This window comes from Anopheles ziemanni, chromosome 3 (assembly GCF_943734765.1).
Source record: "Anopheles ziemanni chromosome 3, idAnoZiCoDA_A2_x.2, whole genome shotgun sequence".
Taxonomy (NCBI): domain Eukaryota; kingdom Metazoa; phylum Arthropoda; class Insecta; order Diptera; family Culicidae; genus Anopheles; species Anopheles ziemanni.
The window spans coordinates 33459429-33476855 of NC_080706.1; the positions used below are offsets into that span (position 1 = coordinate 33459429).

At 41.3% G+C, this 17427-nt stretch overlaps 1 protein-coding gene across 1 annotated transcript in view; it reads left to right on the plus strand.

Moving 5' to 3' along the window:
• The window catches only part of LOC131286488 (allatostatin-A receptor-like), a 33754-nt gene that overhangs the window by 7974 nt on the left and 8353 nt on the right, over positions 1-17427 (plus strand). Inside the window, exon 2 of the mRNA XM_058315448.1 lies at positions 15942-16211. Coding sequence (XP_058171431.1) covers positions 15942-16211 — 270 coding nt within the window. The remainder of the gene's footprint in view (positions 1-15941; positions 16212-17427) is intronic.

Genomic DNA, 17427 nt, shown 5'->3' on the forward strand with positions numbered 1-17427 from the left:
TTATGGAAATTGGTTCCTACAACACTCCAGACGTCGTCACGGAGCTGTTTCTACATGATGACTACATTTCCACGGCACTTTTTAACCACTGCAGTCCATAAATAAACCACAAGGGTGCTTGTGAACGAATTGCTTCACCACTTTTCAGCTTCGACGTCTAACACACAACGATCGCAACATTGAGTGTGTACTAGCTTGACAAACACTTTCCCATCCGTGTTGGGTCGTATCGACGGGATGTTCGGTAAAGAAACATGTTGATTTATGAAGTGACATTTGTCTGACTGAAGGGAAGCTCGGGAGAAGCCATAGATAGTTGATGGACAGACTTCAGGAGAAGTTTTCATTTACCGTTTGTAGAATTTGTTTACCCACTGGGACTTCAAACAATTTCTTTGAAAAAAGTTTTCAAATTTAATACTGTAAGCTTCTCCGAGCTAACAAATAGTTTGTTTAAATATTCCATGTCATAAATAATTTTCCCATCAAATAAACAAAAGAATATTCACAAAACTGTCCTAATGACGAAAAAGTTCGTGAATGCAAAAATTTGGTTTTATCAAAATGACCGCAAAAAGGAACGTCCATTCTGTCCCGCCACCTGAGAACGAATTGACAAACATCGCATTTTTCCATTATTAATGACTGGTCGGATGGAAAAAGTTTTTTCTCATTTCCGTCAGTATCCTGGACGTCTGGCGGGAAGTTTTGTGGATGGAAATAAATTATGCCCGTTCTGTTTCTGATGGTGTCCACTCCAAAAGTGTGCTTTTTATAGAATGTGGAGAGAGAACTGCAAACACTGAGCCCATCGATATGCCATCAATCATGCAACAAAAGACAACCGCAGTATCGCCTGATCCAAAAAACGCTCGGCGTATATTATTAAACACACGATAATAGCTTAATAGTGAAGCTAATTAATACCATTTCAGCGTGAAAAAAGAGTAAAAAAAGAAAATTAGGGGACCTAATGTAGTTCACAGTATTGTGTTTTTATAAACTGTAGAAAAACAATGCTCGTCCTTGTTCAAACATTTCTATTTTTGAGTATGTAACCACTTTGACATATTTCCATAAACATTACTTCTACTAAAGTTATGTTAACAAAATTTGAAAATATCGTATAAAATTCTCGTTTGTCTAGAAAATAGTGACTGTTTTTTCTTCTAGAAAATTTGATTACTATCCGATCGTTTTCAACATGGCGCCCTCAGTGAACTTGACTTTATTTTTTCTGGACCAAGTTTCATCAGCTAAATAGAATCGCTTTTTCTTTACCTTCCCTATGATGAGGACGTGTTTTGGGTGAAGTGAGCTTCTGTTAACCTTTCCGGTGGAATGGGAAAGCCTGGAGCATAGCAAAAACTCGAACCTTCAATACAACGCTCGATAGTTCAGCGGCAAAGTGGATGAAGCTAGGTTTCTGACCGTTTAATATTTCGTAGCCAATGGCACATGAAAGGGAAATATTTTGAGTGCGTTGGGGTTGAGTATTGCTGCGTTTATTTTGGGTATATTTTCGTAGTGCGTATTCAGAAGCATGGTCAACAGCAAGTTGGTATTCGTAATCGCTCCCGTTCCATCGACAGACGATGTTGTTTTTCTAACGAGTCGAACCAGCCGGCACACCTGAAGGGCAAAGTCAATATTGTTATAGGGCTACATTGACCAAAAGTGTAAGTGAAAGCCATGAAAAACTCTCCACCCGATGGTCTGCCGGACGAAACATAGTTGGCAAACATTAAGTTTCATTGAAATGAATATTCGGACATAGCCAAATGGTCGCAGCTTGGGCGCGTGTGATACAGATGAGCATTGATGAAGCCACCCTCGCGCGGTACATTTTCCAGGTGCGTTTAATTTCCGGGGAACCCACATAAAAACATTGTCGCGAGCCCAACTTCGACCCGCTTTTTATCATTAATGTGGTGTGCTGTGTTTCTCTTTGTTCGCATTTTGTTGCAAAACATTGTTTGAGGGCTTATGCGGTCAAATTTCAAGTCCATTTCACAAGTGAAGTCTTCATCGTTGGAGCTTGGATTGTATTGCTTCCATGGGAGCGATAACAACGCTTACAGTCATTAAACAGGATATGGGATAACTTCCAAGCTTATCACAATGTATCTAAACGATTTATTAAATTGAAATCCTTGAAATTATACTCGTTTTTAATTTCTTCCAGAAAATGAACTGTGTCCACTTTTCAAAATTGACTGCACAGTTCAAACAGATAATGATCAAAGGCATATTACAGGGTCTCTGTAATTGGAATATATGAAAAAAATCCAAGAGAGTGTTCCACTGTGCTTGAGTTGAAGATTTTTGATCGTTTATTTCAAATGCTCCATCATTTGACCAAATTGATTGCTTCCAAGCAAACGAGCTGCTAGCATGATTGCGACGAGTTATTTCAGTATAATGGCAAACAGTCGGGAGAGCCCTTTTGGATGAAATATTGAACGTCAAGTATTCGTGGAAACGAGTGCGTACCGGGCTGGCTCTTTCGTGCAAAAATGTCACAACATGGTAAACATATTTGAAATTCATGAATTGCCCACATCCTACATGAAATGTCAAAAGCCTGCTGAGCCGGCACGATTAAACCGGTGCCCATTGTAAATCGTCGCACAAGCTTCACAATGCGCAATGCGATGATGGAATCTGCAGCACGTGGCGATGGCAACGAAGGCTTCAGCTAGACAGATTTCGATTTAACGGATCAAAAACAAATCCCCTTTTTGAAACGCTTTGCATATAAGCTCGGCAAACATCAAAGCTATCTGATGGGATTCAAAATGAGTTCTGCTCAGGTCGTCCTGTGTGCTGTCAGGTTCATTTTTCGATATGATTTGTTTTCGTTTTTGTACCGGTTTTCCTTGCTTCCATCTCAGCCCACTCAGGAATCGAAATAAAATTCCTTCCTGCTTATCGTCGCAGTTGTTTGATAAAATGATATTTTTTCCAGCGAAACCTTCTATTATTGAACGACCACTTGGGGGTGGATGTTGTCGCTACCGAATAAGTCTTGTCGAAATTGGTTGCTTACATGAGATAAGATGTTTACTTGATGTGCTATCATCGTGGGATGGTTTGAATATGCACGAGTCTGGTTTTGAATATAAGTGAAAATATTCAATTCTCAGAATGTGAAACACGAAAGGGCCTCCACGAGAACATTTCTACCCTTTTTCTCATGTTTATCTTTATAATTAATGTTTATTTAAACCATTGGATCGTATTACATTCTTATGTTATACTGAACCGTGATTCCATGTGTATTAATTGAGACTCATTAAAAACACCGCCAGCAGACAGAGAATCTTCTAATCGCGTGTAATTAACATTAGTTTTATATTTGAAAATCACGCATTGTAAATACTAAAAAATAACAATAACGAAGATCTATTCGAAACACGACCGAACGCAAACAGAACTAAATTAATGTTGAAACTAGTTTAATTGAAACACATTCAAATTTAAATTAAAAAGGATGTTTGATTTGGGTTTGAATTTATATTTTAATATATTACGTGTGGTTGCGTTTTTAACTCTTATTGTCTCTCTCAGTAAAATTTCAGCAAATTTGGCTTGGGTTATTTTACTTAATTGAGCAACATTCATGCTAATATTAAATATGACAAGTACTACACCAATCAAGAAGAGTTGCATAAAAGGTGATCAATTTTGAATTTTGTTCTTATCAGAAATTATACCAACTTTGTAAATCATCAATTCACTGGTTGTGTGCGTGCTTGTGCGTGGTTTTTTTTTTCTTTTTCTTTGCTTCCTAAACGATGTTTCCGATCGTTAAAAAAAGTCGTAACCGTTACAAATCGTCATGCCGTGTGAAAGTAAAACCCATTTTGTTTGATTTATGGCTCGTTCGTTTTTTTTCCCTGTACGAAAAATATATGCAAGTGCGTAAAAGATATTTCCGAAAACATATTTGTCCTCCCTTTTCATACCCTGCATCCTGTTTATTTGCATCTGTAAAACACACACACAAACTCATACTCAAAAAACGTCCTGTACCAGATCGACAATCCCGAAAACAAGTGCTGACAAACAATGGCACCCAATTGGGATGTGATCAGTGTCGGACCGCGTAACCATCCCGTTATTTTCCTCCTACGTCCGGATAACTCATGCAGGAACAAGTTCCTCGAAAATGCCTTTTTCCGGCTCATGTGTCAGTTTACAGCCTCGGGGTGAATAGTTAAGCCTCCAGTATGTGTCTTGTTTTTTTTGCGTAACAGCCTGGAAATTCCCTTCGGCCCAGAGCTTTGCTTATAGAAAGATCTGTGATGTAAGAATAGGGCAATTTCGGTGATTGAAAAATTGAACCTCCGTGGAGAGGGGACGACAAGTGACGAGTGATGATAAATATTGTGTCGATGGTACGAAGGGATTTCCTCGGTTGTTTTGGGTCGACATTCTTTTTGAACTGTGACTTACAAGAATCCTTCAATCGGTCGTACACAGATGGCTAACCGTTGGACGATCTTTTCGTGGCATGCATGGGTGCTCCTTTTGGTGCGAAAAGGTAGTAATAAATGAAAAAAAGATAGCTATCAACCGAAACGGAAGGGATCCTTTTTCACGGGATCCTCTCAGCCGATATTTGCATGGCTCGTATCCGTGTATCTGTGCTCGTCGGTTGAGATAGATTGCAAGATAAAAATCCAAGCTTAGGAAACCCAATTTCTAAGAAGTCCTTCGCTCCACAGTAAATGTTAAAAAGTTTAGTTTGCCTCGTCCATTTACTTTGGGAGACCATTTCTACTAGGATTGAAATTATCTGATCTAAATGTACGCCCGACAAGGACGGTTGAATATAGAGAAAAAGATGCTGCAGATTTACAGAATAAACAACCTTTTGGCATTAAAATGATCTAGCTAGCATGTTTTCCCGTTTGAACAATTTTCTATGCAAAAGTGAAACAAAATTTATTTAAGCTTTTTGTTTCAATTTTTCAATATTATCTGCATCGGTAACGTCGCTTCCTTTCCGCATCGCAAGGCGGGAACGGATGACGGAAAGGTGAACATCACCTTCTGTTCCCACGTTCCGCTTGAGTGGCCGGGTGTTGAACCGCTATGTGGAGCGCGAATTTCATTTTCTGCCGATTTTCCGCTCACGCTCGAATACATTTCAATCGAAATTGATCCAAAGCCCCGGAACGGACACACCCGGCTCGTGTCGCCTGCTGTTTGCTGGGGCTGTTGGTGGAGTGTTTAAGGCGACACGGCAAGAATTGTTTTTTCTTTGCGTTCCCGAATGCGGGGACGAATACTTTAAGTAATCATTTCGAAGTGAAATGGCAAGTAAAGGACCTTCGTTTCTCTCCGTGAAGAGATTCCACGAAAAAACGGGAACTTGGGGGCGTGTGGCGGGTGTTGTTGTGTGTTTATATGTGTGTGTGGGAGCGTGTGTGTGTTGAACCTGTTAATTTTGACAGCTATGATGGCCGTGTTGGGTTTGGCACTGCTCAAGCCACCCCGAACCGTTTGTCCGGGAGGGCGTCGGATGATGATGTTGCAAAAGCCGGTGGCGTTCGAAATAGCAAAAACAAACAACATCAAATGATTTGCTCATCCGGCTGCTTCTGTTTCTGCCAGGACTGACTGTTGATGACCGTTTGTGAGTGTTTTTCCGCATCTTTCGGTGCAAAGCCCCAGCAGGCGGCAGGGATGTTTGCTTTGGCGTGGAAAGTGAGCATTATTTTTTCCATTTTCCGTAGCCATCAACGTCCGTGCAAAAGAAATGTAAATGGACATAATGTCACGCGAAGAGAGCAGAAGGTGGGATGGAAATGGCATGATGTCTGCAATGAAGCGTTTGATTGGAAGGTGGCAGACGGTGCGTTCCGTCGTTATCGGAGAAAGGACCGGGCGAAGGTTCGAAGGTGAACCGGTGATGGAGTGTGATAGAGAAGAATCAATTTGCTCAGCGGACTGGTAGAATAATGATGGTGTTCCGTTGCAGCAGGTCGAGTTTTTCCTCATGCCGATGTAAAAACGCCCCTTGGCACCCCACGGCGTCGGAGAGGTTTCACCAACGTGACTTCGGTACCGCTAACGGCGAAGATTGAGACATGAAGTAAGTCAAAAGATGGATAAGTTAGACAACCGAGGTGGAAAGCTTACGCTTCCTTCATTCCCACCAGCAAAACGTGCCCGAAATGCGATGGTGTGATATTCATAAATTCGTTTGCCCCAAACAGTATAAATATCCGACAGCTCATACTCATACCACCACAGGTCTGTGCCAGAAACTAATCAAAGCGAATCCATCAAAATCAAATTCACCCACTTGCAAACATAATGCACGCACTGGCATGCTGTGGGACGAACGGATCCATGCTCTTCCTCTGGTTTTTTTAATGGGAAAGATTATTTGAATTTGATTACAAACAAATCAGAAAGGAAACATTGATTGCAGAACGTTTCAATTTCAGCCGAGGACTGTAGAACGACTTGCCGAAAACATTTGCTGCTAATGGAATAGACTTCTTTATCTAATGGAATGTTGAATCGTCAATCAGGATCCTTAACTTTGGGCAAACGATGTTTGCAAAAGGTTTGAAGATGTACAAGGGACGATCAGTTGCTGACTCAATTAGGCTAAATAGAGCAAACTCATACATAATCGAATTTGCTGGGGTCCTGATTTTTGTGTTCTAAAGAGTGTTAAATGTGTTAAATTATATTTCAGAATCGTTTAAAATTGTAAAATTTCAATAGTTTCGAGTCGTAATAAGAGGCATATCTTCCGATACGGAATTTAATTTTGTACATTCTCGATTCGTGTGACCCAACGGTCTGTGGGTCTGTCATGTGGTTGCTATAAAAGGTATGTTTAGTGAAATACCAGGCGCCTCCATTAGTCCATGCTGGAGGAAAGAGTTTTAGCCTCGATGGTATTATTTCGTGGGGGCGAGAGTATAATTAAATTATTTAATAAATTTTTTAAAGTTTATTGATAAACATTAAAATAAAATAATCGAAATTTATATTTGTTTACAAAACACCTTACGGCCAATATTTTCCGAAAATGGAGGCGCATGGTACTTTAAACTAAATGAAACACAGTCAAGGTTGAAGACAATTATTTTTGTGTTTTTATCGAAAAGGACTACCTTTTCCAAGAATATGCTTCAAACTAATTCACCAATAAAGAACCATGTCGCCATCAAGCCATTAGTGGACCAAGGTCGTATTACGCACAATCACCACTGATTGATCATATCGCGTTGTACAATATGTAAATTAGACGTGCAGCTCGTTAAACTATTCCAATTTATGGGCACTTTTCATTCTTTACCGTACAGTCACGCCTTTTATGCTTGCGTGTTCGGTCATAGGTCAAAGGCTTAGATTTTAGCTTCTTAGATGCCATGATAATCTGTAACGCATTCCATACTACCTTTGTGAACTTCATAAGCTTGCTTCCCCCGTCCTTTTGCAGGTTGCAATAACTTTACCGGAGGTGCTCTTTTGTGGGATGGAAAATTTCAATAACAGTCAGTGCACGCAGGTAATGAAAGTTCTACTTCACACGGTGTTGCTTCATCTCCAGGAACCGTACGGTGGAAGATAAAAGAAGATACTTTCTAGTTGCTGGTCACACACATTCAGCTGCGGTTCAACTGTTGGCTGCTGTGGGATGATTTGAGCACTCCCATAGATTGTGTAATTTTATGTGGATGCAAAAGAACAAAAGTTGGGTTATGAAAAGTATTCCCCCTTCGGATCTTCCAAAAGGAAGGCAAGCTGTTTCATGTCCGGCCCAATGTGTGGATCGCGTTAATGTGCTCCGTTATACGCCGGCTCGCATGGACGTTTATTATGGAACGATCCAATTTACACCATCTGCCTCTTTTCACCATGACCAAGCAACGTTGGAACCCCTTTTTCCTCGTACGTTCGATAGGAAAAATAAACAACCGTAATACAGGTGCTGTCGTTTGGATTAAATTTGCAAATTTTCCTGCCGCCCAAGCGAACGCTTCTGCACAATCCCCCTCAAACACACACACGCACACGATGTCATGTGTATGAGCTCATGATGTGGACTATCCGATTTCTTGTGCAAGCGCATGCTTCAGCAAACATGCCGTGATTGTTTCGTTAGGAATGTGTACGGTTATGAACCGCTCCCCGGGTTTTCCTTCCCTTTGCTATACCGTTCCTGAGTGCATCGGTTGGGTAGTGGTGTTTGAAAAGTGTTCGGGCTTCTGTGCCTTTTTTGCCTCAAACCCACCATACTCAGAGCTTAAAAATTATGGAAATATTGCCCATACAAACGATTCGACAACGCTTCAGGAGCAGGTTGTGGAGCGTTGTCCGAAAAATGCGGCGTGTCGATAACATTTTCAGGAAAAACTAGTATGGCATGCATGTTGCAATATTTCTTCTTTCGAATATTTGTACAGTTGCGATGGTTTCCACCTGACCTGATGTGCATCGGACTCATGTTTCAAGCAAGCAGAACCTTTGTGTAACCAAACCTAGCACTACTTTTTCAATCTCGAACAGACGCATTTGTTAAAACTTATAAATCAAAGAGCTTAGCGATAAGGAAACGGTATCAGTGAAGAACGAAAAACAATGCTAGCGGTGTAATGGAGTTTTCCCTTTCCCATCTGGTTGAAACCCGTGCTTGTTTTGAGCATTGGAAAAAGTTAATTGCCAAGCTCGCTTTACGATGTCGCAATAAGAAACTGTAAACTGGTTTCCCCGTTAGCAGCAAAAAGGACAATGCATTTCTCCTCGTAAATAGGTCATGCTGAAAGCGTAAACACACACAATTTCCCACTGCTTGCCGTACATTAAAATCCAGCAAATTGAGCAAAACGCTGCAAGCGCTTTGTTTACCTTTGATCCCCGATGCACGATGGCTTGGTTACGTCGGAACTGCGGAAGCAGAGGCGAGCGGGACGAAATGAGGCCACAATGAGGCTAACCACAGGTGGTTTGTATTCCGGTGCATAATTGCAGTTTGTTTTGGGGTCGGATGTTTGCTGTTTTATTTCCGCTGTAATTTTCCGATTGGCATCACCGAGAGATGTAACTGACATTAATCGGGATATTTTACTACAGCTGCTCACATAACGGAAAGTTACGAATGTACCGCACATGCAATAATGTTTTGAACTACCAGAATACGTGTATATGAAAGAAAAATGTTGATTATTGTGAAACTGTTTTGGAAGATATAAAGTGATTGAATTTTATGATGTTTCCCGGATGTATTTCTCTACATTTGAAACCGCTTGGATTAAAAGAGTTACTTGCAGAAAATCCATTCCACAAATCGAACCCAATCATTCGAAGTATGTTTCACGAAGAAAACCAAAACAAATTCTCTCCCGGAAGCAGACAGCGTCGGCTAAGCGCTCACGTCGAGGTTCCAATACGTGTTTGGAATCCATCGGAAACCGAAGCAGAATGGATTTGGGTTGATGACCGTCCGAATGTCTGTAAACGCGTCCTTATGACGTCCGTAAATGCGTCTAATGAAAATCACCATTTTACGATCGTTAGCGATTGGCCACGTCGACAGATGGGGCAATCCGACGGTTCCGGTTTTTCCCACGGTTTGCCGCGATTCGCATCAATGCCGACAACGGCTCCCCGGGGACCGCTCACGATGGGTTTCGACCGATTATTGGCTCCACCGATACGACACCGGCATTAATCTTCCCAATCGGCGGTCCCCGTTTCCGGTTGGTATTCTGGGTCTGCGAGTAAAAAACAGAATTGCTATCTGTTTCTTCGTTCACTCGTTTTCATAAAAAAAAACTTGATCCTTTCCAAACGACCTGGCTAAGACACTGGCATGGCTCCCTTTCACGGCAGCCAAAGAGCACCGACCGTGGCATCGGGTTACCCGTGGGCAATAAAATTATAAATTACCCTACTTTACTTTACCGCGCTTATCCTTTTTTTGCCCTCCGATCCAACGACTCGGTGGGGTTTTTTTGTCTCTCGAACCTCCCTTTTCTATTGGCGCTATTGTTATGCTCCGTTTTCGAAAGTTAAAGTCACCATTTACGCTGCCTTTCAGTTTTTATGTGGCATGCAAATTGGGGCCACTGAGGCGAGCTTTTGAGTTTGGTACAGATTTTAAGCCCAACTTATTTCGCGATACGAAGAATATACCATTCGAATGTTGATCACGTATTTCGCTCCTGATAATAGAACTCTGCCAAGCAGATATGAAGCAAGGTTTGATAGCTTATTTACATGAACCTGTACGTTCATTGACTGTCTTTATATTAGTGAAATTTAAATGAGTTTTTTTTCAAAAGGGGTATACTTGTTCTGTTTCCAAATATATTTCTAAACTATCCCAAAATATGAAATGCTTCAAACAATATTTCTTCGGTCTTCGGTTCGGTTCGCTATTGAAGCTTCTTCTTATGGCTATTTTGGTTCGTAAAAATTATCCAACACTTTTTTCTACTTTTTGCACAACGCAAAACTTTCTCGACGATCCAAACTACCGCCATTTGTCGACAAAAATCGAGCGTGGCAATCGATAGCAAAATGGATGATTTACGATCGTAAATGATTATCACGTCATTCACCAATAATCATTGATTTTCTTTTTCGTTCGATTTGTTGTTTTATGCGGGCCGAAAACAATCGTCTCGAAGAAATTGTTCGAGCTTCCGGTTCATTTGATCCCGGTCTGGCGTGAAACTTTAATCTCGTAATCAGTAAAAAGATACTTACGTGCAGCATTCCGGGAATATAAGCAATTACTTGGTATGATTTGCGCAAAATGAGGTTTCTGTAGTATTTGTTAAAATGTCTAGTCTATTATCTATTGTTTCAAATAAGCTCGGTAGAAAAACCTGCGGAATTTCAAAGCGTGACTAATTACACCAGAAAAGACTTGATGGTTGGCACTTAAAGAGCTTCCCTTATGCGATGACTGAAACAGGACCGATTGTCAGCAGTGAAACAGGCTGGAAACGACATTCCACGCGGTTCCGATTGCGGTCCGCTCATTACAAAGCAATACATAATGAGTTTATCAAAAGGGTGGAGTTGGCAAATGGCGGACAAAACTGGGGTTTCCTTTGTTATCTACATTTGTGTTCCACCGTCTGTCTGTCGGTCTGGATGGCCATTCATCGAACAAGAGTTTGTTTACCGGAAGAGTCGCAAAGAAACGTACCTTGATTGAAATTCCATCCGACATGAAACCAGGGCGCCGTCACCGTTTCGAACGCGAAGATGTAAAACTTAAATGATTTTGATTAAATTAAACCCATTCCTCAATTACGACCGAGACTGCTTGCTGACGGACTGCTTTGGCTGCTGAGCGGCTTGGAAATGTTTTTCCAATCCAAATTATTTTCAATCGCCTTTTCTTATAAATGTAACAAGGTGTGCGAAAGACGAGTAATTTGAACAGATTTTATTAATGAGAGGTTTATTAATCTTCTGTCATTGAATGTGATGGGTTTACAGATTATCAGTATTGCCGTACCTTCAAGGTATTTTTATTTACCAGGACGAATATTTGAGAACGAAAATAACATCAATTTCGCAAAGCAAAAGAGCTTGCGAGTTCCATAGATTTCTACAATCTATAATTCATCAACTGGATTAAAATTGGAGATCACGCCGTAATCATGACCGTTGCTGGGTTTAAATGAAAACTAATGGAGAAAAACAGCACGGCTGCTGTTGGCTTAATGAATAGCCTTAATTTTCCTACACAAAAGGCTCGCTCCACTGGATACCATTGTGGGTCGAAATAAAACCCGCACGAGATAAATTAGGCACCATATAATCAAATTGTAGGTTTCGTTCAAACTTTTCCATTTACTCTTGCGGAAGTTCAGCATGCTGAAAGGAGAGTTGACGGACGGTGGTTTGGCAAAAACCAAACCCAAGAAAAAGGAATCGAAAAGGTTTACCAAGCGAACCGCAGTTCGTTCAGGAAAAATGGGTACGAAAGAGAGGATTAAAGAGGAGCAAGGGTGAAGACAATACACTTTTCCGTGAGTCGAAATGAAAATGGGAAAGCTGGCCCACGGTCGAGGGGTTTCGGTTGAGTAATGGGAGCATTAAACATCCATTTCGGCAGATCGGTTAGGAAAACAGATTAGCAAAACGGATCGGAACCCGAACCGCCGACAGTAAGCATTACTTTTACGAGTTAATTTTTGGGGTTCCGGACCATCTAAACCAGCTAAAGAGAGTCGACAACAGGTGTTTACCTATTGGTGAAAACCCTTCGAGAAGTTCCAAACCCATTATAAGTGGTCGCTGTCAGTGCGGTTTTCTTCCGGAACTGGTGGTTCTGGTTGGGGATAATCTTGAAGTTAATGCTCCACCGACAGGAAAGCACTTAAGGTGTGGCTGACAGGAAAAATTAGTTCGCTTTCTGCGCACTTTAAATTTTCAAATGCTTTCGAGCTTTTAAATTTGAAAAGTTAATTCAGGAAGCTCCTTGCTTAAGGCGTTTGTTGACACTAACGAAACTGAATAGATCAAAAAACAAACACCCGACTGGTTGGGCGCGGATGCTTTCTCACGGAAAGTGGGAAATACTTAAACTATTGCAAAGTGCGTGGGCCTTTATCTTCCGCTGTTCCGGAAATGAAGGGTGTTTGTTTTCCCAGTGCTCTAGCGCCCGAAGGCGCTCCGATGCTACAATGTTAATTCAACTTGAACGGTAGAGCTACTCAAGTCGGCATTGGTTGAATCGCTGATGGCATCGGAAATACCGGCTAGCTTTGCCATTTTGCCACAACTGCCCACGCCTAGCAGCTGCTGCAGAAGGCAATGAATGAAAGTCGTGCCACCGGAAGTAGGAAGCTTCCTGTTTGCTGGAAGGGTGGTCTACTTCCAGGATGTAGGGTGACATTAACAAAACAAGTGAGAGGAAGTGAGAGAGTATCATCTTGGCACTGACTGGAACCAATGACTTTCCCTTCGCAAATTAAACCATGGTGTTCGAGTGGAACGAATCATGTGGCGATGTCGGCTACAGGGAGCAGTTAATTAATTTTCATAAACCATAGAAGAGCTCTCCAAATATTCGCCACGAAACGGAGTGTTCGTACTTGGCTAGAGAGTGTGGACCTTTATCCTGTTCGGCAAGTGTTTGCACAGGCTTCAGCGTGTCCACACATTTCGTTAACGTTAATTAGTATCGATTGCTTTCGTATGGTCGACTAAAGTTTAGCTAACGCATATCGATCGCAGACGGTGAGGTGATTAGTGTCATCCTAGACCATCAATAGGGGTAGTCTAGACGAGTTTTCACAGAAAGCCAGCAGGGAAACTCGTCAAACATGTCCTTTGGTTAATTTCACATGAGCTCTTTCCGTCACCGCTCTCTGTCGTCAATTAGTGTGATAGCAATTTAATGGAAGTTAATAGCACTTCTGCTGTGTAGTGCTTGGAATGAGAAAATTTTTCATGGCTGAGTGTGGCGTGGTGGCAGTAGTACCATTTGTCAAAGAGACCTAAATATGCTAAGATTTTACTTTTTGTAGCAATTAGTGACATACGTGGAGCTTATAGCAGCATTTTACAACACCGTTGGCAAATTTTGCTGATAATTTGAACAAAAACTATTATAAGAACGGAGAAGTTCACATCACGAACTCTTACGATAGTAATTTTTAGTTGAGTTGGTGAAGTTTTGCTCCTTCACTGAAAGGTTCTTAATGTAGGCGTTACCCACGCTCATAAGATTCTATTAAAATATATGTAAGCCTCCAGCAACCCTCTGGTATGTGTGGTATGTGTGGTATGCTTGTTAAAAACACTACAGATGAAGCTTTAGATGATAATATTCTACAAGCCATAGGATTTATTCTTCCCCAAATGTAGTGATGCTAATCTGAATTGCTAATATTGCTACCATGTCTGGTTTTGCTTTTATGCAGTTTTCTTTATCCTTACGGGCACTTCGTATGACTCGAACACAACGAACACCAAGAGACGATAACGTGGAAGAGTTACTTCAGTCTCGTGTTGCGAAAGCGATCCATTGCATTTTCCCCAACATGAAGCCTACTTCATGTATTAGCATTCTCTTACACAATATGAAACCCTCGCTATGCTCATCGTGCCATTCACCCCGTTCACCTTTCCTTCGGTCAAAACCGCTTACTGCTGGATTGCGGAAGAATAGGCTCAGCGCTGAATTTGATAAAGATGCTCCGCATACATTAACCACTCGGAGCAGAAGTGATAGCGTCAAGTGCAGGGCCCTTTAACGTTGGTAAGCTGTTTCATTGAGAACTCTTGACTGCTTCATCTAGACTTCATTGTTAGCGAAATCTTGTCGCACTGGGAGGTTGAATAATTTATAGGTCACATTGATCCTATCATTGACTCTTTTGTGTTCGAATTACCTCTAGTTTGGTTTATTCAAGTTCTTACATTATTAAGAAGTTTATCTAATTTACTGTATTAAAACTTCTTTGCTTTTTAAAGATGAGGGCTGCTTAAAAGATTGGGCTTATTTACTTTATAAAAGCTTTCTGAAATTTGTTATTAAGACTTAACATGTTTTTTAAAGATCTTTCTTTGTGAAGACGTCAACGACATGAACACAATAGAGTGCTTTTTGCTTGAAATGAACTTTATATTCGCCGAACCACATGAGGAAAGCTTGGAGCAAAGAATTAGTTCAATGCGCTCTTCTGATTTCAAACTGATCCTGTTTTCCATGAAAAATGTGTCTAGCTGATGATGAATGGTGGGAAACCTCTCACAAGCATGTCCCTTAAAGTTCGTGACGTATACTTCTACACTGCGGTCGTTGTAGTAGAAACATCTTTTAGCAAATTATTTTACTTTCACTATGGGATTGACATTCAAGATTGTATCCCTTCAATCATGTATCTCGTTTATGAATCATCACTCCTTCGTTGAATTTACTCTGATTATCTTTTTATTTATTTTGTATCCCTGATGGTTTTCTGAAGCTCCATGTTTTGTATGTCTTGTTTCGGATTCGAACTTCTTTCCACTAATTAAATGAAATCTGATCCGGCTTGTTTGTTACATGTACGTTTAAGTTATCTACATACACTCTATCGTTTGCTTGGATATTTCTAAAACAAACTTTTCAACAATATCACATCCATTCATTCCATAAAAAGTTTTATTCTTTCTTTATTTTCTTACGTTAGGTCGCGTAAGTGGATTAAGTAAGAATCAAAGTTTTTACGTTCCCAGTTAAGTTACTCTTTCCGTTGGTGTATATAGACATAGCATGAGATGTTCTGATGAGACAGAAATCCATCATAACGACTCCGCCTGAGCCCCATTATGACCCCCAAAATTCTCACACACACAAACACATCCCTACGCTGAGATTCATGCGCCAGACGTCTTTAACCCCGGGGCTTAAATCAGGTTATTAAATGCAGCGTAAATTTACGACCCTTTTGATTTACGACCGAACGAGGTTCGTGGCATCCTGCAACCTAGCCGACATTCATCTTTCGGTATCAACGCCCGAACCCGAAGCGAAACGATAGCGAAGATGCGTTCAAGCGTTCGTAGGTAACGAAATTATTGCACCCGTAATTAAATATATTAAGTGTTGATTAATTAATTTACGCCCTCGGATGTCCTCGGTGCGAAAGGCGTTGTTGTGTACAAGATATATCGACGCGCACAAGGATGATGATGATGGTGATGATAATGATGATGGGCGAGTATCGCTGAACGGATGAGACTGTCGGTAGTAATATATCTGGTAGTCCGACACATGCGATCCCCTCTTGGATATCCAATTTTGCTTCACAATTTATCAGAACTGAACTAAACGCGGCGAATGGATAGAAATTATGACTACAATTTTGGAGCAATGTATTGTTTACCTTTTTTTTATATTTTACCATACCCAACCCTGAGACTGACGCAAAACGATTTGCATTTCTAATTTGCAGGTTTACAAGTACGGCGAGAGGGAAATCATAACATGCGGCTTCCTGGCGAACACGGACTTCTCCTGGGCAGCCTTCCACATCGCCTTCTTCCTCAGCTCGTACGTCGTGCCGCTGATACTGATCAGTGTCCTGTACATGTGGATGCTGTCGCGGTTGTGGCGAAGCTCGGTCGGCGGTCGCTCGGCCGAGTCGAAAAAGGGTAAGAAGCGTGTAACCCGGCTGGTGGTGATCGTGGTGGCGGCGTTCGCTTCGCTCTGGTTTCCCATACAGGTAGGTTGGACCAAGGGGGGGGGGGTTGGTTGTTTACAATTAGATGCGTAATGTGTGGGTTGACGCTCCAATTCACAACCTTCATTTGTTAAATGCAGTCAATTTAGTATACAGTGCAACAGAAACTGTAAAACAATATTTACAAAAAAGGTGGCTATTCATTACAAATACCGTTATTGTACAGGGTCTTTTTGCCATCGGTTACATTTTCCGGGAAATTTTTTTTAGCGGTCAACTGCACCAGACCGTAAACGCAGCGTTTGAATGCAAACCAAATAATGCCTTCTCTAACCATCAGCTAATGGTTGTTTGCTCAACCAGTGTGGAACGTTTCACTTTCCTCGTGGTCGAACAATTTAATCCGACAACCGTACCGTGTGCAATTTGCTAGCACTAAATTTCTCATTTGTTCCCCTACAGATATGATTAGGATCATTTGCAATTCCCGGGAACTCCCGGTCCTTCCGGGCAGTTGGGCTCAACCACTGGGAGAATTCGTTTGGTTTCACTGCGCAGCCCGTTTGGCCCAGTTTTCATCCCGGATGGTGTGAGGGTGAGGAAAGATTGCCCCTCGGGAGTTTAATAAATTGTAACAAATCAAATCACGGCCCAGATTGGACCGGCTTACATGACGGTGCGAATAGATTGGACGGTGATTGATTGATGGGCTGAAACGTTACGAAGCATTAGTTTCCCAAATGTGGGCGTCATTTCCGCCTTGATTGATATAATAGCCCGCTGTTAAAGCCACCAAGGTTTTTTTGTGTCTGCATTAAAGTGAACGGATATATTGTCTATGTGAAGGAACAATTAGTGGTAGACGAAATCCACTTAACGAATATCTGGATTACCCTGACTTCGCTTCGCATAATCGCTTTTATCATTATGCGTGCAGAGTAATTAATTTAAAATGTTTATTTCTGAGTTTGATGATGCAGTTAATCCTAGAAGCAATAAGCAAAGCAATGTACCAGTATGTTGGCGAAGAATGTTGGTCGTTCGTGCATAAAACGAATTTAGATACTTCCCGAAAAAGCATAAGCACTTTTAGCAGGGTTGCAATTAAACGAATACCCTTTTCCGTGGCTGTAAACCAACATGATAAACACTGCTGCTGTTGGGCAAAAGACCATTTGGGTTATCCTCCTAAAACAACCCACAACTCATGTGTAATCCAACTACCACCCGGTTTGACGAGCAGTTTTCATCAGAAATT